A 27,554-nucleotide genomic window follows, 5' to 3' on the forward strand; every position below is an offset into this window, starting at 1 on the left:
CAAATGGTACAGCCAGTGAAAGAGTACCACTTAAAGTTTGAGGATGATAAATTAGAGACTCAAGATTAGCGACCCTGCCAGGTCAGCAAATTGGCATCTATGGTAATTAAAGGTCAGGCTTCTGGCAGCATAAATCAGCTGTAGGAGAGACTGAAAAAGAAATGATCTTGCAAGTCAATTAAGGTAATCAATATGCCTTCTTCCATTAAGTAAAAAAATCAACCTGAGGTTCAATTCTGAATCGACAACACCAGAAGATAGAAAGAACTCTAGTTGAAGATCAGACTATAACCCATATTTTTTTCTTGACCAGAAAGATAATGGAATAGCATCTCCAGAACTGTTGATCTTTGGGAACTAGCACTATCATTTGCTTTAGATGGATTTCTGGGATATATTGATAAAGTCAAATCAGATCAATATATATATTATTAGTTCTTACCAAGGCTTATTGTAGCCATTTTTTTGCACTCACAAACTGTTTAGTGCAATAGAATAGTTGGGGCTATGCAAGTAAGTTTGCATTTTTAATTCACTATACCACTGTTTGTCTTTGTTTATTTTAAATATTTCGCTCTAATCCTTACCAATTTTTAATGCATACCCAATAAAATGTAGGTTTTATTTCATCAATGTTCAGGAGTGCCCCTGATATACACATTCTTTTTTCCTTTCTTCAGAAAGTCAAAGCTTTCAGGTTTCTCCAAGAGCCGGAAGAAACAAAAGCCTTCCTTCCACCGCCTCCGTGGGTGAATCATTGAGAGAATCCCTTGGAATTTTGGGGCATCTTCTGACTCCCGAGTAGATTTCTTGCTGACAAGATAGCAGGATCCTGATTGTTCCTAAAAGGAACTAAAGGATTTGAAATGTCTACTGAACTCTGCAGGAACTGTTTACTTGCAGGCAGTTTTTTACAGAAAGGAGATTCTACTCTTGGAGATTTAAATGTGTTCAACCACAAGGTCATGGAAGCGTTGTCTGCCATGATAGGCGTGAAATAGCAGAAACTACTACATGGGGGGCTAGAGGTATATGCTTGACCTCTACCTCATTTTCTGGGGTAGTGGGAAAGGGAAATGCTCTGTCCTCCACTGAAGAGTACTCATCTGGCGAGTGATGTAGAGTTGCTTCCTCTGAATATACCGATTCTAGGGAATTTAGCCTTATGCTGACCAGCCTGGGGCTCAGCCACCATATAAACAAGGGCCCCCATATGCTGTGTGTTTTACTGTGACCAGCCCAGCCTGGAATAGCTTGGTGCTGGTTGAGGCTTTTACAGGTGAAACCCTCATACTGTTCGCATTAGCTGTAACCAGACCATGCTATGAGTGCTGGTGCTTGTTTTACTTTGAGAGGGAACGGTCACTCAGGGATTTTTTTTTTGTGCCGCATTCTTACACACATTTTTAATTTATATGTCTCTTAAGGTACATGTAAATCAAAATAACCCATTTAAGAGCACAATTTTGCGGCCCACGGTGAGGTCTTGTGTGTGGGGGGGATTTACACAATTTTTATAGAAAAAGCAGGGATGACTGGCAGGAGTGTGATGAAGAAATGTGAGCTCTATATGTTTGTGTGCACCTGAAATCCCCACAGCGGAGGCCTCTAAGTGCCAACTATAGAAGAAAATTGGCACAAGAAATTTAAAGAGAAAAAAAAGCCTTTATTACAATTGGCTATATGACAACACAGTGCACAAAAAAGTACTTTTTGGGAGTACCCGGGGTTTCTCTGCCAAAGCAATGCACTATTTGACACACAGTGGCTTAGTGGTTAGCATTTCTGTCTCACAGGGTCATGAGTTTGAATTGGCAGCTATTAAATTGACCTTAGTCTCTCTTGGTCTGTGTGTGCATGTCTATATGAATTTAGACTGTAAGCTGCAATGGGGCAGGGACTGATGTGAGTTCTCTGTACAGCGCTGCGGAATTAGTGGTGTTATATAAATAGCTGATGATGATCATTTTAGTCATGTAGCCAATTTTTATAGAGACTTTTTTTTATTATATTTTTCTTTGAATTTGCTGGTGCCGATTGTTCTTTGTATATATCTGTAGAAAGGAAGAATAGATTTGTGTGGTTTGTATATCTCTATGCACATGAAGAAAAACTTGCGAGGTTTGTATCATTGAGCACAATAAATTATGGACAATCCGGGTCGATAGTAAAAGTAAAAAAAGACGTATTTATCTCAAATTGAGACTAAAACTGCTGCAGCATCACGTCAGGAGTCAAAGAGTAGAACCACAGAAGGTAATGATGTGACTGGCACCCCATGAAACACCTCACGGGGAGGGCAGGGGCCTCCTCTCATGCTGCTGCTGCAGCACTTTAACTATCAAAACCCAGATTTATACTCATTTTGCATATTCAGTCACAAGTGCTGAGGTACCGAGATAGAACCTTCTGTGTACACACATGTAGTGGTAAGAGCGTTCCTTATACAGTTTCTATATCTCTGTGCATGTGAAGAAGAGACCTATGAGGTTCAGTTATCTCTGTACACATGTCGAAACGAAGTAAAGATTCTAACAGTGTCATCTGTATAAAAAATAAGCTGTCATGTTTGTGTCACTTTAAAGTTAGTTCCCCTTTTTTATGATCTAGACACAGAGAGCTACATTGTGTTATAAATACACATCATTGTCAGGTACATTATTAGATCAATTCTCAGAATAACACATCTTTCCACAGGAAAGAGACAGCAACACTGAAACAGTGACACCCAGCGAACTTCTGTGGGTCTCTTACCTGACACTGATCTCCCTCTGCAGCAGTGGGACAGACACACAGGTAGCATGAAGGGAACACAGAAATACAGACAGATGCAAAGCTCATCTATTAAGAACCAACATACAGCAGCCCTCCTTGATACTGACTATGTTCAATAAGATAACCTAACTTGTCAGAAAGAGACCAGCATATATTACCATCCCACAAAAAACAGTAATATCACTATTGATTCTAAAAGTGAATTCCCACAAACTAAATGACTCTATAGCAGTCAGCTGGGGGTCCTTCCACTAGATAAATTTCAGGTGACAAATCTGATTAACAAAAAGTAATTAATGTTGGACTTATTGTGACAATAGCAGGGTACCAGGAGTGTTAATTAAAATAAACCCACCGGTGTCCCCCTCTCTCTGTGAAGAATGTTAGTGGCACTTCCTCTGATGTAAATTGAGCCATGTGACACCATTATGTATACCTGAAAATGTAGTGTATATCTGGTCAAGTTTTTTAAAGAGCTGCAGTCTCCCTTACTCCATACAGATACCGACCACTACCACTTCACTACAAGGGCCTTTGCGGTCTGCAAACTCAGTTGAAGCTCTGACAAGGTGGAAAATACACTAAAGGGTTAATGCTAATAGGAGAACATAACTTAATCTTTATCACCGGGATTAAGCTCCTTTGTGGGGAAATGTCAACAGTTATTGTGCAGTGCTCTTATCCTGAAGCTTCAAGATGCCATCCCCAGCAGAGGGTCTTGGAGTACGTGAGGTAGGGGTTCGGTACCACACCACTCCCAAAAAGATCCACCAATCTCAAGATTCAAGATGTTGGCTTCCCCTAGGGACTTAAAAAAACAAAATGGTCCCCAGGAGCCTCAGGGAGTGGACGTTGGCAGTACTACCTGGAAGTTATGGCTTCAGTTGGACAGTTTGGTATGAGGGCTGCACCCCAATACCTTTCACTAAAGAACCTTCTCCAGGGGGTAAATGTATTAACCTGCGGCTTCTTCAACACCCGCAAGTTCAGCGTCTTCGGCGATTAAATTTAAAGCGGCGCTGCATTGTAAATGGAAACTTCCCTTTACAATGCAGCACCGCTTTAAATTTAATCGCCGAAGATGCTGAACTCGCGGGTGTTGAAGAACCCACAGGTTAATACATTTACCCCCAGATCTCCTTGTGTGTGTGCAACAAAAGTGGAGTGAAATGTTTTTACACCATGTATGGAAATAAGCCAGAGCGATGATAACATCAGTGAAATATGACAGGGCTTTTGTTCTTTCTGGAGTACAGTAATATTCAGTAAGGAGCGTAGTGTTGCATCCATAAGCAATGAAAATTTGGAGCGGAAAACTACGAGGCTGTCAGAAACAGATCCAGACTTGCAAAACAACTCAGACTAACAACTATTCTGGATGGCTTCTACAGTTGTGTTAGGTATTGTTCAGTACAGTGTATATTGACCAGTTCTGTAAAATTGGCATAGTCATTTTGATTGTTGCTGTTCTATAATAAATAATACTTTGCATTATTGGGGTCTGGAGATAGGTTGAACAGGTTCCCTGTTAGGCACTCAAGTAAGAAGTCGATACCTCTTATACCCTGTACTCCTGTGTCAGATCAACTGTTAATGGATGGCAAGTCATTTTATATTATAATTTGGTCACCAGAGGGCACTGTTCCATGTATGTCTATGTCACATATTTCCTATGACCACAGCAGAGAACGTAATCTGCTAGATATCATGTATATTTCTAAAAATATGCACATATACAGAGAAATTATATAAGAACAACTTATGTTTATGATTTTTACTAAATATCTGTAGAACAATCACCAAAAATATACAGAACATATCATCCCTTTAACCCACTTAGACAAGTCTGGATAGGAAGTGTATTAGACCATACTTGCCTACTTTCAGTAGGCGACAACAGGGAGGGGGCATGACTAATGGGCGGGGCGCCTCGAATTGCGTCATTTTGGCCCCGCCCCCACGAGTAAAATGAGGTTTTGTCACAGGGGGCGGGGCCAAAATGAAGTGATTTTCGGTGAATCACGTCATTTTAACAAGGGAATTCCGGGATGCGGGAGAAATGCCAGCTCTCGCGGGAGCCCGGGAGACTGACCCGAATTTCGGGAGTCTCCCGGACTTTCCGGGAGAGTTGGCAAGTATGTATTAGACGCTTGGGTCCGACAGTGTCTTCCCTGTTACTCACCTCCTCTAGCTGGCTATGTACATGCTGCACAATTAGGTCAATGGCCACTGTGTTACCGCTACCTGAAAAACATAAAAGAGAAGGATGGTGTGAAAAAAATATGTCAAGAGACTGATAAAAAAAAAGATATATATATATATATATATATATATATATATATATATATATATATATATTTAAAAAATAATAATAATACAGATAAAATTGATGGTTACAATTCATGTTTTGCTCTTACACACCCGGAAAATGATCTACTATATCTTTAAAAAGGTTTTTTTATCTTCTTGTCAACTTTATGTTTTTAACTTCTACATGCCATCTTGAAATTTTTACTAAATTACTAAATATATTGCTTTATATTGTTTCACTTCCCTCTGTGTTATATCATAAGTCAGAGCGATGATATCATCAGTGGAACATGATAAAGTGCTTTTATTCTCTTTGAATTAAGAGTCATAGGTGTAAATTTACCACGCTGCAGGTTTGGAAAAGTGGAGATGTTGCCTATAGCAACCAATCAGATTCTAGCTGTCATTTTGTAGAATGTACTAAATAAATGATAACTAGAATATGATTGGTTGCTATAATCAACATCTACACTTCTTCAAACCCGCAGTTTGAAAAATTTACCCCTTAGTGTTGACTCCAAGAGCAATGAATCGTTTGTCTTTGCCCATTCTTCTAGATCACATGAAGAGAATCTGGCTGCTTCCCAGCCATCATATAACTGAAGTGTAAGGATCCCTGAGGAATAAACTAAAAATATACTAGACATATTTTATATATAGAGTGTTCCCCCCAATGCACCACAAACAATCCCCCAATTTCTAGGGATTCTGATCTATAATCGTCAGCATAGTGGAGCCAACCAGAGTATAGAGCAGAGTAGTACATTACTGGACGACCGGCCAATACCACATTAACTTGCTGCCTAGCTGGGGGAACACATCTCTTATGTGACATGGTGTCACAATTTGAGGGAATACTACACAAATACCAAAATACCACAGGGGATATAAATGTATGAACATTTGTAGATTAAGTCAGTCTTCTTATATTTTAAGGCCTTCTTCTAACTTTATGATCTCATACCTCTTGGTACCACAATGTCCACAAGACGCATGGTTGGCTGGATGTGCTGATCAAAGGCAGGTTTCACAAACACATGGTACTGTTTGAGGACACCCTCAATGTCCCGCCCTCTTTCTGAGATGTCCCTACGAAGCCTGCGTACAAGGCGGATGTCAGAATCCGTGTCCACAAAAATCTTCATGTCTAGCAGCTGCAGTACACAAAAAAAATGAATGCCACCCAATTAATAAATGGGGCAAGACAAGTGTAAAAATTAGTAGTACTGTGTGTGGTAACATACTGTAAGATGACAGTGAAAACCAGTCCCAGATGTCTTTACGAGATGAGTTTCAATAATTAAGAAAGTATGCCTTGGCAGATTGGATTACTAGCCATGAACCATTATTCTGGTGAAAGCTCTGTTCACTCTCTTTCGGGTGCATGTGTATCAGGTCAAGAAATTCTTAAAAAAACAAAAATATTTTTAAAGATGACCAAGTGGTTCAATGTGAACACAAATCGTCCAAGTTCCTTGAAAAGTTTCGTACCACAGAAAATCAGCCCATAGTGAGAAGTACATGGCTGTAGACTTAGGTGAGAATTCCTGGCTGTGGAACTAACAGAGAAGTTTTGTGGAGAAAGATACTGTCTGCAATATGCAAAGCCATCAAAGGACCATCTGCTGTACTGAAAGCCGAGAGCACTGCAAAGCATAAATAATCACGTCTTTCTGTTTTCAGATCCTCCAATATAGTAAGAATTCCATTAATTGTTCATGTTACCTCAAAAAGAGCACATCAAGATCCAGCAAAATCCCAATTGGGTCTTCCAAGACAGGTGTGGGCAGCTTGTGGCTCTGCAGGTATCACTGAACTATCAAAAGCCAGTAATGCATGCAGGTCTGTGTTCTCCAACATTAGCTGAAGAACCTCAAGTTGCCTAAATCTTCAGTCAAGAACCTCACACCCCATCAAGTATACTCAACAACACAATTGTTGAGAGTGTCTTTATTTAAATGGGTCAGTAATGGTCACACAGGTAAATTCATAAACGTGGCCTATAAGGCCACCAGGGTTCAGAATGACTCAGTTATACCTAGCCCCTTACCTTCAGAAGCTCAGCATGTGCGAATGCCATGATCCCTTCAAATATTATCACATTCGCTCCATAAAGAGTTTTCTAACGAAAATGGGAAAACAGAGTTATTATTTGAGATCATTTTCAGTAATAATATAATATAAAGTCAGAGTTCCAACAGGAGTGCTGTTTATTTCTATCCCACTGCTGCCATCAATTGTCAGGAATGGCCCACTCTAGCCACTACCTGATTTAATATCTTAGCCTATATTCACACAGTCAAATAATATATCACTCCTGACTACCTTTACCCTGTCACAAACTGCACTGTGTGCACTTGTGACTTGGAAGCTTACTGTAAGGGAACACAGAGGATTCCATCAATTCAATCTCGCACTCACCTCTCTCTAAGGTTACATATTTAACTGGTCCCTCCCCAACACAGGCATTCGCTTCCACAATTATCACACACTTCCGTTCTGCCACCATCTATGTATCAGACCTGTAGAATGCCTATGATTGAATTACCCAATTGCGCACACTCTATGCTCTGATAGCTAAAGCAGTTAACACTTCACACACTGGTAACTAAATGGTCAACATAGCCAAGCAATCTATCTCTTATAAACAGGCAGTGAATTTGTTTAGAACAATAAGGACAGCACTTATTAAATTTTAGATTTAATAAACAAAAAAGTACAATGCCTACAAGTTATAAAAACAATTAAGATGACATGACATACATAGCAAAACATGTAAAATAAAAGATAAAATTCAGAATATGAACTTACATGAGTTGTATACTCTGTGCCAGGGGAAATCGGCTTGGAAGATGGACAGCTTATCAATGATGATTGATTTCCCAAAAGACTAACAATTTCTTGTAATTGGTCTCATCTTTTTAAATACACTTTTACACCTTTTCCTACCTCCAGGGGGTTGCAGTCTCCAGAGGGGGCCTGTGACACCGTTTACAACCAGAATTTTGCATCTTCCGATTTAATACACAATTCTAAAATGTGACCTAATTTTCCTGTGGAGTGTCACACGGACCCAATTTTATTATTAATAAATTCAATGTAAATTTACAAATTTATAGGTACCAAAAAGCATAGTTCCAGTGTATCAGCTGAGCACAGTGGCCTAGTGGTTAGCACTTCTGCCTCACATCGCTGGGGTCACGAGTTCAATTCTCGACCATGGCCTTATCTGTGTGGAGTTTGCATGTTCTCCCTGTGTTCGCATGGGCTTCCTTCGGGTGCTCCGGTTTCCTCCCACATTCACTCCAAAAACATACTGGTAGGTTAATTGGCTGCTTTCAAAAATTGACCCTAGTCACCCCCTCCCTGTCTGTGTCTGTGTGTGAGTGTGTGGCTATATTAGGGAATTTAGACTGTAAGCTCCAATGGGGCAGGGACTGATGTGAGCGAGTTCTCTGCACAGCGATGCGGAATTAGTGGCGCTATATAAATAAATGATGATGATGATCCGACACTGATTTCCTCACCTTCTCTGCATGGCAGACAGCTTTATTTAAAGTATGGTCTGCCCTTCATCATGCTGTTTATGAATATGGGGTTGATCACTAATTATATTGATTGTAAGTTGCATTTTGGAAACTGAATTATATTTGTCTATATAAAATATAGCAAGCCATAATCTTTGTGTAAGACAACATGCTGAGCGGCTCCAAAAAGTCTATTCAGGTGTCAAAACTCCATCCCATACCAAGGCATAAGCTCACCCCAGGAGATCTTTGAAGCTGCTCAGCTTCCCTTAAAGGTGACACTGTTATCTGTTAACATAGTGGTGGGCAGAGCCACCAAGTAAACAAACACCAGAACTTCTGGCTTCACATTTTACATCTTAGCTCACAGAGAAGCTCAAATTATCAATTGATAAATTTGATATACAGTATTTACACTGCAGTTATGATTAGGCCTTATTCCCCACAATTATGCTATTTGTAAATCCTTATAACTGTAATTCCCCCCTGTTCAGTGCACCCTCCCATTTTAAGAAGGTGAGAAGAAAACTGGCTGTCGCAGGACAGTTTCTGTGTCCACCTGGCTCAACACTTATAAATTCTGGCACAACATTTTGGCATTTAAGCATTCATTTGCCAACTTTGCCCTGTTTCCTATGCCAGTTACTGTAACCGACCAATCTGTGAAGCTCAATACAAGGCTTATCTACTAGACTTCTCCCTTTTGTCAGCCTAGAAATGTGTTAGGTTTCAAGGTTACCTTAGTCAGTATTTACGCCGGCCTTCCTAGGGCGCGGAGTCTAACGGCCCTCCCGGTCTTCTCCAAGAACCGCCGCAAGGCAGGGTGGGTTTTGCTGCCGGAGAACCGCAGGTCGCGGCTCCCAGGTTAGCCTACTGACGTAAGGAGAGAGTTCTATGAGATGGACATGTAGCGGCACGGTCAGATCCGCAGAAGAATAGAAAACTGAAGTCACTAACCGTATATTCAGAAGGTAGTAGTCTGGAGTAGAGACTGGTGGAATGCAGGAGTCAATCCACGGTACAGCCCCAGGAGCAGAAGCGTAGTCCAGAATAGCCGGTTCGGTACACAGAGATCCGTCCGTTAATGCAGTACCAGGGATAAGGCAGAAGAATGGTCTGGAGAATAGCTGGTTCGGTACACAGAGATCCGTCCGTTAATGCAGTACCAGGGATAAGGCAGTAGAATGGTCTGAAGGAGCGCTGGTTCGGTACACAGAGATCCGTCCGTTAATGCAGTACCAGGGATAAGGCAGTAGAATGGTCTGAAGGAGCGCTGGTTCGGTACACAGAGATCAACAGTCACAAAGGAGAACACCAGGGAAGTCAAAGCACAGGAAGTGCAGCCAGATACAGGTAACACGTTGCTCCGACACCTGCAGTGTGTCAGAGCAGTCCTGAAGTAGGAGTTTGAATTCCCCGCCCAGATCAGCTGACCTGCCGCCGGGACCTACCCGGAAGTGCGGCAGTACAGAACGAAGGAGCGGCGCTGACACAGGTAAGCGCCGTGACAGTACCCCCCCCCCCCATTAGGGATGGCCACCGGACAGCCTATAAGGTTTCTGAGGGAATTTGGCATGGAATTTTCTTAACAGTACTGGAGCATGTAGATCACGTGCCGGAATCCATGAACGCTCCTCTGGTCCGTAGCCTTTCCAATCAACCAAGAATTGTAGAGAACCTCTGGAAATGCGAGAATTTAGAATTTCCTTGACCTCGAATTCATGATCTTGCGTAGAGACAGCGGCAGGAGGTCTCTTGGAAGAGGAAAATTTATTAATGACCAGTGGTTTGAGGAGGGAAATGTGAAACACATTGGGAATCCTTAAAGTAGGAGGCAACTTTAATCTGAAAGCTACTGGATTAATAACCTCCAAGATCTTGAAGGGTCCAATGAAACGGGGAGCGAATTTCCTAGAAGGAACCAACAGGCGAAGGTTCCGCGTAGATAGCCATACCTTATCGCCAGGAGAAAGTAATGGGGAAGGTCTTCTTTTCTTATCAAACGCCTTTTTGCTGGTGGCAGTGGCGTGAAGTAGGTTACGTTTGATTATACCCCACCTGGACGAGAAGTCTGACCACATGGAATCTACAGCAGGAATTCCGGATGTAGGCAAATCATTAAAAGGAGGAACTCTAGGATGAAAGCCTTGGAGAGCAAAAAAAGGGGAAACCAATGTAGAGTCATGAGAATTATTATTGTGAGCAAATTCTGCCCAAGGTAACAAATCAACCCAGTCGTCATGTTTAGCTGAAATGAAGCATCTGAGGAATTTTTCGAGCTCTTGATTAGTCCTCTCCGTTAGACCATTGCTTTGGGGGTGGTATGCAGAGGAAAAATTCAGTTTGATTCCACAAACACGAGAAAAGGCTCTCCAAAATCTTGCAACAAACTGTGTTCCACGGTCTGAAACGATGACCTCTGGGCAACCATGGAGACGAAATATTTCCTTTATAAAAAGTTGTGCCAGCACCGGAGCAGATGGAAGGCCTTTTAGAGGTACGAAATGAGCAGCCCGTGAGAAACGGTCTGTGACTACCCAAACCACGGAAAAGCCTCTTGAAGAGGGTAAATCAGTGATAAAGTCCATGGAGAGATGACTCCATGGACGATCCGGAATGGGTAAAGGCTGTAACAATCCATAGGAGGCTTGTCGAGGTACTTTGTTCTGAGCGCAGACGGAACAAGCCGTAACGAACTCCCGAACATCAGAGTGAATCGATGGCCACCAGTAATTACGGGAGACAAAATCCAGAGTCTTCTTGATCCCAGCATGACCAGAGAACCGAGAGGCGTGAGCCCACTTGAGGAGTCTTGATCGAAGATGAGAAGAAACAAAGGTCTTCCCGGGAGGAATCACTAGATGAGCAGGGGTGGTGGCCAGTATACATTTGGAACCCAGGATGGGTCTAGGAGTATCTTCTATAGTATCAGTGGCATCAAAGGATCGGGAAAGAGCATCCGCTTTCTTGTTCTTAGATCCTGGTCTAAAGGTGATGATCATATCAAACCGGGAGAAAAACAGGGACCATCTGGCTTGCCGAGGGTTTAAACAAGAAGCTGTTTGTAAGTATAGAAGGTTCTTGTGATCTGTAAAAATCGTGAAAGGAAACCTAGCTCCTTCCAAATGATGTCTCCATGCTTCTAAGGCTAATTTGATGGCCAGGAGTTCCCTATCTCCGATGCCATAATTCTTCTCGGCAACAGAAAGTTTACGGGAAAAGAAACCACAAGGAGATAATCTTCCACCAGAGTCCTTCTGTGACAAGATAGCCCCCACTCCCACAGAGGAGGCATCGACTTCCAGAAAGAAAGGAAAGGTAGGATCTGGTTGATGGAGGATAGGAGCTGTCGTGAATGCTTTCTTTAGGGAAGAGAAGGCCTTTTCTGCCTCAGGAGGCCAAAGTTTAGTATTGATAGCTTTCTTAGTTAGTGCAGTAATGGGTGCGATCACCGAAGAAAAGCCTTTAATAAAATGCCGATAGTAATTGGCAAAGCCTATGAAACGTTGGATTGCTTTCAGGCCTATCGGCTGAGGCCATTCAGAAACTGCCTTTACTTTCTCGGAATCCATGCATAGTCCAGATCCAGAGATCACGTGTCCAAGAAAGGGAATATGACTTTTTTCAAAGATGCATTTATCCAAATTACAAAACAGTTGATGTACCCGAAGGCGTTCAAGCACCAAGGAAACATGATGGTGATGCAACACGATGTCCGGAGAGAATATCAGGATATCATCCAGGTAAATCACCACGAACTGGTAGAGAAAATCTTGAAAAATTTCGTTGATGAAGTTTTGAAACACTGCGGGGGCATTGCATAACCCGAAGGGCATAACTAAATATTCAAAGTGTCCATCATGGGTATTGAACGCAGTCTTCCATTCATCCCCTTGTTTAATACGGATCAAATTGTAGGCACCCTTCAAGTCTAATTTGGAAAAAATAACTGCACCTTTTATTCTATCAAATAGCTCTGAAATCAATGGTAACGGGTACTTGTTCTTCACAGTAATGGCATTCAGCCCACGATAATCTATACATGGACGTAGACCCCCGTCTTTCTTTTTAACGAAGAAAAAGCCGGCTCCTGCAGGGGAGGATGATTTTCGAATAAAGCCTCTTTCTAGGTTCTCTTCTATGTATTTAGACATGGAGTTGGACTCTGGTAGTGATAGCGAAAAAACGCGTCCTCTGGGTGGTATTTTGTCGGGTAAAAGCTCAATAGAACAATCCCATGGTCTATGGGGAGGTAATTTGGAGGCCTCCTTTTCGCAAAACACATCCGAGAATGAACGGTATTGGAGAGGAATACCAGTGGACTTAAATGATGATGCAGCTTCGTTCTTAGTGAACTTATTGATTCTGGGAAGGCAACGAGAATGACAGGCCGGACCCCAGGCAAGAACTTCTGGCTTATGCCAATCTAATGTAGGGGAATGAAGTTGGAGCCACGGAAGACCAAGAATGAGGGGATTAATAGCCTCTGGAATGACCAACAAGGAAATAGATTCAGTATGCAGGGCTCCTATACGAAGAGAGAGCTTGATGGTACGTTTCTTGAGTGATCCTCCACTAATACGTTTTCCATCAATGGCTGTGATGGCAATCGGGGGATCCAGGGGAAGGGTAGGTAAGGACAACTTCTCCACTATGTCAGCTCTTATGAAATTCCCTGCTGCTCCGGAGTCAATGAGTGCTGGAAGAGAAAGCTGTTTGTCAAAGGATTGTAACAGAACCTGAATAGAAAAACTAGAATCAACAGGAGAGGAAATACGTACACCTAACTTGGCCTCTCCATCGTTAGTTAGGTTCGGTCGTTTCCCGGACGCTTAAGACAATTGTTTAGCAAATGACCAGGTTCTCCGCAGTAGAGACATAAACGATTTTTGAACCGTCTTTCCCTCTCTTCTTGAGAAAGGCGAGCTCTTCCCAACTGCATGGGCTCTTCCTCAGACATCACCGGACTCTGAAAACGTGGGACCAGACGAAAAGGAGAACGACGAGAACTCTCTTTCTCCTGAGAGCGTTCACGGAATCTAATGTCAATCTGGTTACATAGAGAGACCAAAGCATCCAGAGAAGTTGGAAGTTCACGACCTGCCAATTCGTCTTTAATGCGGTCGGTCAAACCCTGCCAGAAGGTTGCTACCAGGGCCTCATTATTCCAACGTAACTCAGCCGCCATAGTGCGAAATTGAAGAGCATACTGGCCTATGGTCATAGAGCCTTGACGCAGACGAAGGATGCCAGAGGCAGCGCTGGAAACTCTTCCTGGTTCATCAAAGACGTGTCTGAAAGCCTCCAGGAAGGTGGAACAGTTATGTAGTGAAGGATCATTGTGTTCCCATAGGGGAGATGCCCAGGCAAGAGCTTGACCGGTAAGTAACGAGATAATATACGCTACTTTAGCTTTTTCAGTAGGGAAGTTCCCTGGCTGGAGTTCGAACTGGATATCACACTGATTTAAAAATCCACGGCAGGCCTTGGGGTCCCCATCGAATTTCGGAGGATTAGGGATGCGAAGTTGGGAATTCACCGGGAGAGGAGCGGCACCACCCCCCTGGGCAGGAGCAGGTTGAGGGGGAATCGGTGGTGGATCAGGTACCGCTGCCTGGACTGCCTGAGCTGACACCGCCCCCTGCAGTGTGTCCAGGCGAGCAGACATGCTCTGAAGAAACTGAAGTAACTGTGCCTGGTTCTTGTCCTGTTCCTCTACCCGGGTAGCTAAATGTTCCAATAACTCCCTGGTTGAGGGGTTCCCGGATCCGTCCATCAGATAGATATATGGGGTCAGAGCAAACTGTTAGGTTTCAAGGTTACCTTAGTCAGTATTTACGCCGGCCTTCCTAGGGCGCGGAGTCTAACGGCCCTCCCGGTCTTCTCCAAGAACCGCCGCAAGGCAGGGTGGGTTTTGCTGCCGGAGAACCGCAGGTCGCGGCCCCCAGGTTAGCCTACTGACGTAAGGAGAGAGTTCTATGAGATGGACATGTAGCGGCACGGTCAGATCCGCAGAAGAATAGAAAACTGAAGTCACTAACCGTATATTCAGAAGGTAGTAGTCTGGAGTAGAGACTGGTGGAATGCAGGAGTCAATCCACGGTACAGCCCCAGGAGCAGAAGCGTAGTCCAGAATAGCCGGTTCGGTACACAGAGATCCGTCCGTTAATGCAGTACCAGGGATAAGGCAGAAGAATGGTCTGGAGAATAGCTGGTTCGGTACACAGAGATCCGTCCGTTAATGCAGTACCAGGGATAAGGCAGTAGAATGGTCTGAAGGAGCGCTGGTTCGGTACACAGAGATCCGTCCGTTAATGCAGTACCAGGGATAAGGCAGTAGAATGGTCTGAAGGAGCACTGGTTCGGTACACAGAGATCAACAGTCACAAAGGAGAACACCAGGGAAGTCAAAGCACAGGAAGTGCAGCCAGATACAGGTAACACGTTGCTCTGACACCTGCAATGTGTCAGAGCAGTCCTGAAGTAGGAGTTTGAATTCCCCGCCCAGATCAGCTGACCTGCCGCCGGGACCTACCCGGAAGTGCGGCACTACAGAACGAAGGAGCGGCGCTGACACAGGTAAGCGCCGTGACAAAATGTGATCATGGGCCTGCTCTTGCACGGATGCAACCTGGTCTTTTGTTCATCATCATCATCATCACCATTTATTTATATAGCGCCACTAATTCCGCAGCGCTGTACAGAGAACTCACTCACATCAGACACTGCCCCATTGGGGCTTACAGTCTAAATTCCCTAGCACACAGACACACACACACACACACACAATCACACAAAGACTAGGGTCAATTTTGATAGTAGCCAAGCCAATTAACCTACCAGTATGTCTTTGGAGTGTGGGAGGAAACCGAAGCACCCGGAGGAAACCCACGCAAACACGGGGAAAACATACAAACTCCTCACATTTAAGGCCACCTACTGCTCGAACCTGGATAGGAGGGATGGGGGTTTTCTAACATAGGCCGTGAACAGTAAGTAAAAACAATTCAAACATATGCAGACTGGGACAAAGAATCATATGCGCTTTAGAAAGCCGTATTATTTGCGGTTGGTCAGGGCAAGGGCAAAATGCAGACGATGATGATGATGGCTAATAGCACTAGCAAATTGCTTGAGATAGGCTGCTAGCAAATGCTACGCTGACGCTGATTGGTGTTTTTTTCGTCACTCTGGCAAATATTATGCTTTAGTGTGCGTTTAAGCAAAACTTTTATTTTGTAAACGAGAGGGGATTTGTTTCTTGTATTAGAGAGGTTTTAGCAGTTTTATTGATGCCTAATAGTCAATGCGTTTGATGCAAATAAAATAAATGGTCCAAACTGGGATGTAGTGTATGTGATATATGCCTGGCATAAACTAGGCTTTGTATAATACTGTTGTCGACATCTATCTTAAGATAGTAGCCACTTTTCATATGGTGGCAATTGCAGCACTTTTTAATGACCACAAACTACACCTGCGACTTGTGGCGCGATTGCTGACAAATCTGGATCAGCCCCTCAATATTCAACTCTGTCATAAGGTCCTATTTGCCCTGCCTCCAAACCATGCTGACTGCCCTTGCAAATGACTAATACTGGAGCAAACTCTGTTCACTACTGTGCATGTTGTTAAGTTACACCCCCTCTGGGAAGGACAGATGTTGAATGAGCCTGAACTTCCTGGCTACCTTCTTGAGCACCAAGCCTAGAGGTGAAATTACTAAATCTAGCAAGGGATGCTTGTCAAATGGGCCAGCCATTCATCCAGTATTAGCTCCTTGATAATCTTTTCTCCTTGATAGGCGCTGGCCTACTGTGCCTCTCTGACGACTGGAGATAAGTGCAGAGAAGGAGAGATACCCTTCACTGAAAGGGTCAAAATCGCTGGGGTCTGATGCTGCAAAAGCGCTGACCGGGCAATGCTGTGTGAAAGAGGAATGAATACTAAACTGGACTGCTTCCTCTTTAAAACCCTCAGCCTGCCTCTAGCTTTCCCTAACTGCATCTCACTGATCTCCACAGCCCTAATGGTAGGAGGCCCCAGGCCACCCGCCATCCACCTTACCCTACTCCAGCGCCAATCAGTGCCTTCACCATGAAGATGGGTAGCCGGCTACAATAAATGTTTGGAAGCTTTTAGTTGAACCAGAGGAGGTGTTACACTGACAGTGTGCCCAATTTTTACACATGCCACAATCATTGTTTTATATTTTAAAATCAGCAAACAAACAGAAATTGAGCAGAAATATGTTTGACACTGTACTGTACAAAAAAAGAAGAGTAGGGGCTATTGCATACAACTTTATATACAGGCATATTTAATATCATAGTGCAATTATATTTGGTAACAAGGGCTGTTCCTTCCATATGTGAAAAACTTGACTTAGTCAACATAGTAATGGTGGGAAACTGAAGCACATGGTAACACATATCACATAGCAGCACAGTGATTGACAGTAAATTAAGTCTATGGGACGGGTGATACAGTCATTCTCCTCAATGTATCTACAGAAGGTGGCACAGAGATATGCATCATTGTGCCCTCTAACCAGCATTCCTTAGTGTTGGGGTATTTTTATATGTTTATATAAACTTACATTACATGAGTATTTTTAAAATTGGTCTTAAAGACTTTTCCATACAGATATTCAATACAATGCCGCATACCTAATCCCCAAGATTTCACTCTCTAAACCGGTTCTATCCAAATTCCTCACCCAATCTTTGGTTCGGCTGTGTGTGGTGAAGTCATAGGTGGGTATTTTCACACTCTTCCCCTGTTTCAGCTTCTTCAATGTACTAATCATTAGCTCAAAGTCAAATGAGTCTGGGTGGTCAAAGTTAAATTCATTCCGGGCAGCCTGAGCCTGTTGTTCCTCAGTCAGCACCTGTGAGAGAGACCACATATTATCTAATCACATTACCAGATATCAGTACCAATATGAGAGAGACCACATATTATCTAATCACATTATCAGATATCAGTACCAGTGAGAGAGACCACATATTATCTAATCACATTACCAGACATCAGTAGTACTGAGAGAGACCACATATTATCTAATCACAATACCAAACATAAGTACCAGTGAGAGAGACCACATATTATCTAATCACATTATCAGATATCAGTACCAGTGAGAGAGACCACATATTATCTAATCACATTACCAGACATCAGTACCAGTGAGAGAGACCACATATTATCTAATCACATTACCAGATATCAGTACCAGTGAGAGAGACCACATATTATCTAATCACATTACCAGACATCAGTAGTACTGAGAGCCCACAAATTATCTAATCACATTACCAGACATCAGTAGTATTGAGAGAGACCACATATTATCTAATCACATTACCAGACATCAGTACCAATAATGGAGAACACATATTATCTAATCAAATTACCAGGTATCAGTACCTGTGATCAGGAATTAATTGGATTTACCTTGTAGAAAGAGTCCATAGATAGGAGAACCACCCAGGGAACATCCAGAGCTTCAATAATCATCCTAGCTACTGTGGTTTTACCCGATGCACTGCCGCCACCCAGACCTGAGATATAAAAAAGTGATACAAGGATGTAGGCAAGTGAAAAAGAACAATGTATTGAATTAAATTATTCGAATGAGTGAGAAATAGGCTGTAGTGGGAGAACAGAAAAAGAATAGTTCAAGTGATAAAAAAAGAAAGGAAATGAAAAATAATGAGGGAGTTAAAAGGTGATAGATGTAGTTAAACTGCTGCTGTTCCCCACTTGGTTCCTCCTGACACTCACACTACGTAACCCAAGTGAGTCCTATGGGATGTCAGGCTGTAGATAGAGCGCTCTTTATTATAATCTGAGAAGTACTATATACGACAGCACCTGCGCCTAGACAGAAAAATTACATGGAACTGTTAATTAGCTAGCCGTAGAAGTTAAAATAAACAACGAGCAGGCTATTTATTAAGCTTTATTTATAGCGCCAACATATCACACAGTAATTCACAGATAATGTTTAGTCTAGTCATTCATATATGGAACACATAGGATAATCACACAAACACTGGGCGATCATGCCATCCCTTCACAGAGGGTAATGTGGTCAGAATAGAACCCATGACCGCAGAGCAGTAGACAGCCATACTATCCACTATGTCACTGTATCACATTTTGTGTCAAAATGATAGCTTCTGAATAAAACAGATTAACTCTAATCTGGTCTGTGTGTTCTCCTGTTGACAACTATTACTGCTTACTGTTGTTAGTAACGTAACTATTGCTGTGTGTATATCTCACCTATGACAAAAGCCTCCTTAGACTGTGTCCCATGCTCATTGTACCAGGGTGGGCGCCCAGCAGTGTAGATGGTCCTTTTGCTGGTTCGCAGCAGTGGGGGCTCTGATTTACACTGACTGGTTGTGCGTCTGCGGGAGGAACGTCCAGGGCTGACTGGGGGCAGCAAGTTATGGCTGGTGTCTGTGCTGTTGGTAACAGAGAGTATTATAACGGTTACAATAGAAAAGGAAGAGGAAAAAAGTGACAGAGGGAATGTGGGTTCAGAAAAGGGTTAAAAATGAGGAGTGAAGTATTATTTGAGCCAGGAATGGACAAATTTAAATAAAAGCTAGAAGCTAGAAAAATCTAGGCGATATCTTGGGAATGAAAGGTGTACGATAAAGATCTACAGAAAGTAGACCACAAAATAAGGTACCAGGAATATTGTTTAGGCGAATGGCACACAGGCAATTTATCATTGCAATATTTTGTAACATTACATGAGCACCATGGATTCTGGCATTTGTCTAGCTGTAACTTGACTAGTCCAAAGTAAACACATTATAATACAGAGAGAGATACATATTTAAGAAAGATGTGCCCTAGCATATTTCTCACTGCACGTTGCTCTAGACTTTAAATATATATAACAGGACTAACTTGGCCACAATCCATTCCCACACTGCAAAAAAAAATCAGTTTTACTTAGTGTGATCACAGTGTCCCATAACATTGAAAGAAAGAGGCGATTGACTAATGTCAGGAGATGGATATGTCACATGATCCTCCAGGCATCATGTTCTAGGTCTCCACACTGTCAGCGCCAGCTCAGATTGAGCAGCAGATAAACAAGGACTAAAGGGTACAGAGATATGCAGCGTGGCACCTTTTGAGCATGGGAGATGGGCACATGTGGCTTATACATCACAGGCACCACTACATGAGGATACAGATGGCTGCTGTTAGAGGGGAACGCTAGAGTGTGACCACAGGTAAGTGGCACTCACCAGTTGTGTGCCCCAAGGTTCCAGCACCCTGTCACCCCCGAGCCCGGATACACAGGCAGATTCATCCCGAGAAAATCATGTGTGCCCCTCTCCAGAGAGATTATGTTCCAGCCTGATATTAATAGCATGGAGGTTATAAATATGGAAACATGGCTGTGCTGGGCAAAACAAATGCAACCAATCATAAACACATCTGGTCACAGGACATGTTTGATCACTACACGGTACATCATGACACACTTTGCCACTCTCTGCATACAAGCATTTCTTAGTGCACTCGAAATTTCACAATCATTTTAAAAGGCAGTGTTTACTGACACAGTGCACAATGTACCACAATATGACTGTCAGCAGCAATGGAGGAATGGAATAGTATTTAAACAGGTTTTCCACATTTATATGACTTTACCTAATGCCTTCTGCATGCCCGTCACTTACTAAACACTCACTTTTAGTTTACCAGCTTCAGTCTGTGCTTTTCAGTCATGTCTTTATATAATCTGAGTTGTGTCTTTTGGTTGCCCTGGTATAAGACTTTATACAGAGCACATCAGAGCTGTATCTTATTGCAGGGCAATGAAAGCAAACGGCTCTGCCTGATGATAGAAATATCTGAATAAAAGGCACAAAAGGATATGGTGAAGAAAATAGGAAGCAATAATAGATTCTGAGCTGAGTTTTTGAGCTGTTCCTGGCTTTTAAGTGCAAGAAGCTCGGCACAATATTGTACATATGTATCCAGAGATAGGTGGGAATATTCTGTAGATCACTATGGATTAAAGTAAACTAACAACTAATTATTAGTGTGATAAGTAAATGAGGGGTCAACATATATAGATCTCACAAGCAAAGCTGACTGGCAGTGAGTGTTCACCCCAGGTGTCCCTCATGGCTGTCTTTACTTGCCACCCGGCTCTAGGAGTCCGACGGCGAACATCTGATTCGTGCTGCGTCTGCGTTACTGTGACAGGCACCAGAGATCCCTCCCACTCTGTCAGTGTGATGTTATGATACAGTACGCGTATTGGAAGGTGAGAACACTGATGTGCAGAGTCAGAAGCTGCAGACGTGCACTGTGTGTTAGAGTGCAGGGTAGTGTTCTCAGAGCTTATCCTTCCTTCTGAGCTGTCCAGCACCATATTGTTTGTCCTATTATAATATGCACTGTGTGAGCACTGCAGCCAGCAGAGTGTGTTAGACCACTGACCACCTCTCAGACCAGTCCTGGCAGTTAGTCCAGGCAGAGGCTCAGCAGCCAGGCATAAAAAAGAAACAAAATAATAATGTATTGTTTATGCTACAGAAAAACATAAGTGTCCAGATCAGCCAGCAAGCGGGCAATAACCACAAGAGTCTTTATAAGTAATAAAAGTGTTGGGAATAACCTCCAACATATTTCATTATTATTAATGTAATGTATTACACTGCCCCCACCCAAGCTTGCTAGAGAACCCCTCTTACCTCTGTGTCTGTATGTATGATCCAGCATTGTTTTATTACTGTGTTTGTTCCCAATTGTAAAGCGCTAGGGAATTTGCTGGCGCCATATGAATAAATGTTGATGATGAAGATAATTGTGACCATACAGATCTTACAGCAAACATACATATGTTACTGATCTGAAAACCAAAGTAACATGTCTGGATAAAAGGTATTTTCTTATGTTGTAAATGAACTGATATTAAATAAGTAACATCAGCATTTCAATCAGCTGCCTAGAGAAGGGAAGCGTAACATTACACAGCGCAGGGACTATCTACTCAGATGACCAGGTACGTGCATAAGACATTCAAGGGTAGTGTTGTGTTATATGCCAACTGAATGAACCAGAGCTGAATTAAGTAATTGATGGATTTTCTAGTGTGATATCACACAGAGATCCAAGAACTGTACCATTAGGGCACATTCTGCTACAGGCTTTTTTACAGGTCACCAGGCCCATGAGCAAATATAATGAGTCTTTGCTTTCTATGTCTGTGCATCGTATTTTCCTAAAAAAATTAAATGTCCATCGGTGTTCAGGAGAGTATTATTTTTGAACAATAATTTTTAAGTAAAATACTTTATAAAAACTTTTGCCTGAGTGTACCCTTAATCTCTGATTTTCCCTCCTATTATAATATATGAAGATTAGTGGCTCTCAGCACACAAGTGCTTAACAGCTCTACATAAAAATAATGGCAAGGAAATGGCATAGATTCACATTAGCTGTAAAATGGCCAGCTTTCTGTAGGCCTGTGTGAATTACAGATAGCATCAATTTCTTTATTCACTCAAGGCAGTGGCGCATCAAGAGAGGGGCGATTGTAGCAATCACCCCCCTAGCAAGGGCGCACTGCCTGTACAGGTCCGTGTCGGCCGGGACAGGCAGACCGAGAATCCTGCCCGGTTGCTCTAATGGTGTTTTAAACACCATCAGGGCGGCCGGGCAGCATACTCTGCCTGCCTGTCTCTGCCGACACGGAATGCATATAGTGTGTGGGGGCAACCAGCCCACTACCAATAGAAGTCAAAAGGGGAGCAGGGACTAAATCACTTCCCCCCCCCCCCCAAAAAAAAAATATCTAGATTCGCCCCTGACTCAAGGTTATGGTAGGGTTTAGATGGCAGTTTGATGTTAAAAAGCAGTGTTTATTATCAACATTTCTGTACCCATTATAATCTTTTTACATTGTTCCTGTAGGAATGTTACAGATAAGTCTGCCAAACCTGAAGCAAATTGAGACAGTTATCTTAGACAGTAGGCTTAGAAGGACATGCAAAATGTAGGATATTAATATAAAAATGGTAGTTTTCTAGCTGCAAAAGTTTACTTTTGATTGTACCCTGTTGGTGAATGAGAGAATGATGAACATGGCACTGTATATATACAGTGTACTTTCAGCCAGCAGACTGGCTAGGAACACCCTTGTCGCTACATGAAGCATACCTATAGTGTATCAGTGGACATGTGTCAGGAGCTCATAGTATATACAGATTATAATGGCAGAGAAATGCAAAGATGAAATGCAATGGTCGTTTTGACTTCAAAATGCTGGCATAATAAACAGCCGTCTGACATTACCCTTTGTGTAAGTAGATTAGTGGGTATGAGCCATTACGTTACTAAAGCTATTTTATTTGCTAGTAAAACACAAGTAAATAGGTATCACCAGTGGTCGAAGTGGAAATTCAGAAGTGACAGTATGGAAAATGTAAGTGAATGCAATTTTCTAGTTTTACAATGCGTTATGGATGTCACACTAGAAACCACTGTTTCTAGTGTCACCATACCCACTGCCATTTTGGAAAGCATTTTTTTCTACTTTACATATTACAGTTAGCTACAAACACTAGTAAGAAATGCACATCAAATGCACTTGACAAAAATTGCAGACTGATAAAAAAATATATGTTTAGTGGCAATTGGTTCACATTAATACTACAAGAGTATATTTTATTTTTCATACAATACAAACCTGCAGCAAGCATTTACTTAAACTGCAATGAAGCCACGCTGCATGTTCATCTCATATGGGTTAGATTTATATATCTGATTTGGTAACTTAGCTTAGGTTAAGTTAATCAGGAAATAAGTTGGGAAAAAGCAGAGCAATATACACCTTGTCATATTGTAAAAAAAAAAATCATAATCTATTAATTAAAACAATTAGGAAGACAAATGCATTATGAATACAGGACACACAAAATAAATTTCAGGATAAGAGATACAAATTAAAGAGCAATGTCCAATATAAAAACAAGACAATGGTCCCTCTAGTGGGCATAAAAATGATAATAAGGGTAATTTAAAAATACTGTATCAAACTGCTTCATTTTCTTCTACTTGTCCGAACGCATTTCAAGGTGGACACTTACTCTACAGTACTTTGACATGTCCAAGGTAAATTAATCTGTGCCTAGTGTTACAGTCACACCTAAAAGTACACATGGCAAAAACAGTAAAATGTTAATACAAACTACAAACTATAACGACTTTAGGGCCACATCCTTTATTTAAACTTTTAGGTTGTTCTCCAAGATTGCTGCTTGGTTTATCCTAATTTGTGTCTTAAATTAATCATGCAATTGAGGGGACAATGTCACTTTTGTATATATGAAAATGTTTATTACATTGGTGCACCTAGAAATACGCTTTCCTGCAGAAGTGTAACTGGAATGTGAAAAAGACATCACATTATAAGTATAGGACCTTGGGTCTGTGCGCTGTCCCACCAGGGAACTGCCCCCTAAAAGTGCCTTCACAACCCATTTACTCAATTAAATAATCTCTTCCCTCAAACCAAAATCTTGTTTTTGCATGTGAATGCAAAAGTAGGTGCTCCCAACGCCTTACTCCTAACAGACACTGCAAGCGTTTGCACCCTCACACCTTATTTGTCCACAAAGCCTTACACTTTTCTGTAAAAGCTGGTGTATTTGCTCAAAAAGTAGGCACCAGAAGTCCCAAAACAGCATTTGTTCTATGGGATTGTGTGGGGTTCTATGGGGGTTCGCAAATAAGCTTTTATGACATGCAGTGACACCACTAAAGTGCAAATTTCATAACATTAAAACAGTAGCTCCACAGCTGTTGAGGAACCAACAGACCCTGCATAACGTCTATGGCAGGGTTAGGCAAACTACTAACTTCCAGTTGTTGTGGAACTACAAGTGTCAGCATGCCACGGCTTGTTGTGACTTGTAGTTTTACAGCAGTTATGGAGAGAGACAGTTTGCCTATCCCTGATCTAGACACGTTGTGACACAGCACTTGCTCTTCAGGTGCCACCACAGTTACTACTTGGTTGCTATGGTGACTTCAAGCCAAAGTATCCCATTTCCATAGTAACTCAGACTCCTCCCTGTCCCGGGCTCCCTCTCACCTTTCATTGCTTCCAGCCTCTTTCCTAGGCCGGGCCCTGTCAGGCTCCGCCATTCCCGGGAATGTCACAGGGAGCAGCTCTGAAGCCTGCCGGGAATTGTAGTTCAAAACGGATACATCTGTCACGCTGCTGCGAGAACGGAAATCACAGAACTGGACTGCAAATCCCGGGGGCACCCGCGGCACTAATAGATGCACTTCGAAGCTGTAGTAGAATGGTTGTCATGGTGTTATTGGCAACCAAATATAACCAGGCAGAAAGTCAGCAGGAAAATAGTATATTTAGCACAGAAATATAACTGTGGAGTTCTTAATGAAACTGAAGAACGCAGGACTACACCCTCATACTAAAAATGAAAAAAAATATCGAATTATTTATACAACAGACATTAAAACGTTTAACTTTTAAAATTAAACGTATGCAAATTCCCACAATGTGCATTATTTAAGCCAGTTTCACGTAATGAGCCTTTAGTTATACTGCTTCGAATTCCCCATTCCTTTTTCCAAATTGTCCATCTTTTAGGTCAGATATATTAGTAATAATATGTTATCGCAACAAATATTTGTCCACTTTATTGTACAAGTAGTACAATATAAATTAGATGGAATAATTAGCTGTTCCTGTATGAACCCTATCAGTGGCGCACGCAGGGGGGGTTTCTGGTTCCCCAGAAACCCCTCTCCTCCGGGAACCAACGGTACTCCACAGCAGCCGCTGCGCTGTCAAATAAGCATCCGCGGCAGTGCTGTATTGTAGTACATACGATAATCTCCGCCAGCTCAGGCTGGCGTGCATTACCGTATAATGTAATTTTTCAGCTCTACTCTATGGGGAGAGCATTGTGGTAGAGGGATCTTCAGAACCCTTATCGCATCTTACTGCTCTCCCCTCCGGTCACTATTGCAGAGGTGGTCACTGCAATAGTGACCATAGGAAAGACAAGAGAGGGGTCTTTGCAGGAACAGCAGTCTTTCGTGACTACTAGTGCTGTTGAAGTTTGTTCTTTTTAAAGACTTTATTTTTGCAAGGGTCAACGGTTAACAACAGGCAATGATGTAGTGGAGAACAAAAAGCACATGATCACTCAAAAAACAGAGTGGATGCAAATGACACTCTAAGGGCTAGATTTACTAAGCTGCGGGTTTGAAAAAGTGGGGATGTTGCCTATAGCAACCAATCAGATTCTAGCTTTCAATTATTTAGTACCTTCTACAAAATGACAGCTAGAATCTGATTGGTTGCTATAGGCAACATCCCCACTTTTTCAAACCCGCAGCTTATTAAATCTAGCCCCTAGTGTCCATCTGGGAGTCTGATAATTATAGGCACCGTCACGAATGCCCAGCCTGTCCCAGATACAGCAATATGAACAGCTGGTCGTTACTGGCATCACCTTAGTCACTTAGCAATGAATACACCTTTTCTGCTACCACAAAGGAATTATTATGGTGTCCTTACGTTCACCAGAACCACTTGTTCATGTTTCACACTTAAATCATATACACATGTAGCATAAGCCTCCCTGGGCTTCATAAACTCACAAAGAATCACGTAGAAGACACTAGATTAAATTTATTTAATCTGAAAAATGTTTCCAAGGCTTAGTTACAAAAATGAATAACAAGGCATACAATATGTTGCACAAATAAGTTTCAGAAAATAAAATAGGAAATAAAATCAGAGTCACTACTTAGTAGTTAAGACCTGGGGGTAAATGTATCAATCTCCGGTTTCTTCAAGTTTCCCTTTACAAGGCAGCGCCGCTTTAAATTTTAGCTGTCATCTCGCCGAACTCCCGCGAGTTGAAGAAACCGGAGATTGATACATTTACCCCCTGGTGTGTGAGGGAACACAATTGAGAAATATGGGACATTCCAGTCTTGATAGACCCCATAATGAAAATGCACAATGTAACGTCTAATGCAGAAGATTTCATACAGACTCTTCACATCCACCTTAGGAATTACATTTTCAATTAAGCCAGATTGATTCCCAAAATGACACAGAGGTTTCCGAAGTAAATTATCTATCACTAAGATATATGTTTGGGCACCTCAGAGAATCTCTCACCTCTGCTCTGCTTGAGTGGCTAGATGGTTTACAACTTTGGGGCTTCAAACTCCTCCAAGATCCTTATCTATCCCGGGCCTGCCTAGTTTCAAAAGTTTACTGACACTTGCATAGGTTCAAACTAATGTCATCTAGCAAAGCACACACTGAGATTACATAACAAGGTTACATACAATATACATTGTCATATAAATATTCAACAGAAAATAACAATCAGTCATTAGATATACTATGTAATCTTCACACCTCTCCCTAAACCTAGGACACAGAGAACTGTGACCTGTTGCTGTCTCTCCTGCCCATTCACCACTTCTGCCACTTGGCGCGAGAGGCCATCTGCGTTTCCATGTTCTGCACTTTTCCAGTGCTGAATGGTGAAGTTATATTGCTGCAAAATTAAGCTCCATCTTAACAGCTTTCCATTATCCCCAGAAACTCTATTCAGCCAGCTTAGAGGATTATGATCTGTGATAATGGTGAAATCCCATCCATACAGGTAGGGCTGTACAAATAGTAATAACCCCCTGGCGCTGCATATTACAATTCAAGATACAAAAATATCTGAATAAATTTATTCTCAATGACAAAGTATGGTCATACAAAAAATAAAAATGTAGTCAATTAAGATTAAAACAACAATATATATGCTTCTCTCATCAGTCCTCAGTCCATCAACACTTGTCAGTGTTGTAATCAAGGTATTTGATTAGATAGGTATATCCATATAT

At 42.1% G+C, this 27,554-nt stretch overlaps 1 protein-coding gene across 5 annotated transcripts in view; it reads right to left on the reverse strand.

Annotated features, from left to right (window-relative positions):
- UCKL1 (uridine-cytidine kinase 1 like 1) overlaps nt 1-24,849 on the reverse strand; it is a 47,721-nt gene extending 22,872 nt beyond the window's left edge. For 2 of the 5 annotated variants that reach the window (XR_012677670.1, XM_075176650.1), the window contains exons 1-8: nt 24,754-24,839; nt 19,889-20,000; nt 18,903-19,087; nt 18,069-18,175; nt 17,332-17,502; nt 7,136-7,207; nt 6,050-6,239; nt 4,958-5,019 (exon numbers count right to left, since the gene is read on the reverse strand). Coding sequence is in view for 4 of the 5 variants with exons in the window: in XM_075176650.1 (XP_075032751.1) it covers nt 4,958-5,019; nt 6,050-6,239; nt 7,136-7,207; nt 17,332-17,502; nt 18,069-18,175; nt 18,903-19,087; nt 19,889-20,000; nt 24,754-24,760 (906 nt within the window). In the remaining variant the exon portion in view is untranslated. Of the gene's footprint in view, nt 1-2,754; nt 2,772-4,957; nt 5,020-6,049; nt 6,240-7,135; nt 7,208-17,331; nt 17,503-18,068; nt 18,176-18,902; nt 19,088-19,888; nt 20,001-24,753 lie in introns of all 5 variants that reach the window. The other 3 variants (XM_075176652.1, XM_075176653.1, XM_075176654.1) reach the window with 3 other exon arrangements.
- Nucleotides 24,850-27,554: the final 2,705 nt, after the last annotated feature.

Source organism: Mixophyes fleayi, chromosome 6 (genome assembly GCF_038048845.1).
Source record: "Mixophyes fleayi isolate aMixFle1 chromosome 6, aMixFle1.hap1, whole genome shotgun sequence".
Lineage (NCBI taxonomy): Eukaryota > Metazoa > Chordata > Amphibia > Anura > Limnodynastidae > Mixophyes > Mixophyes fleayi.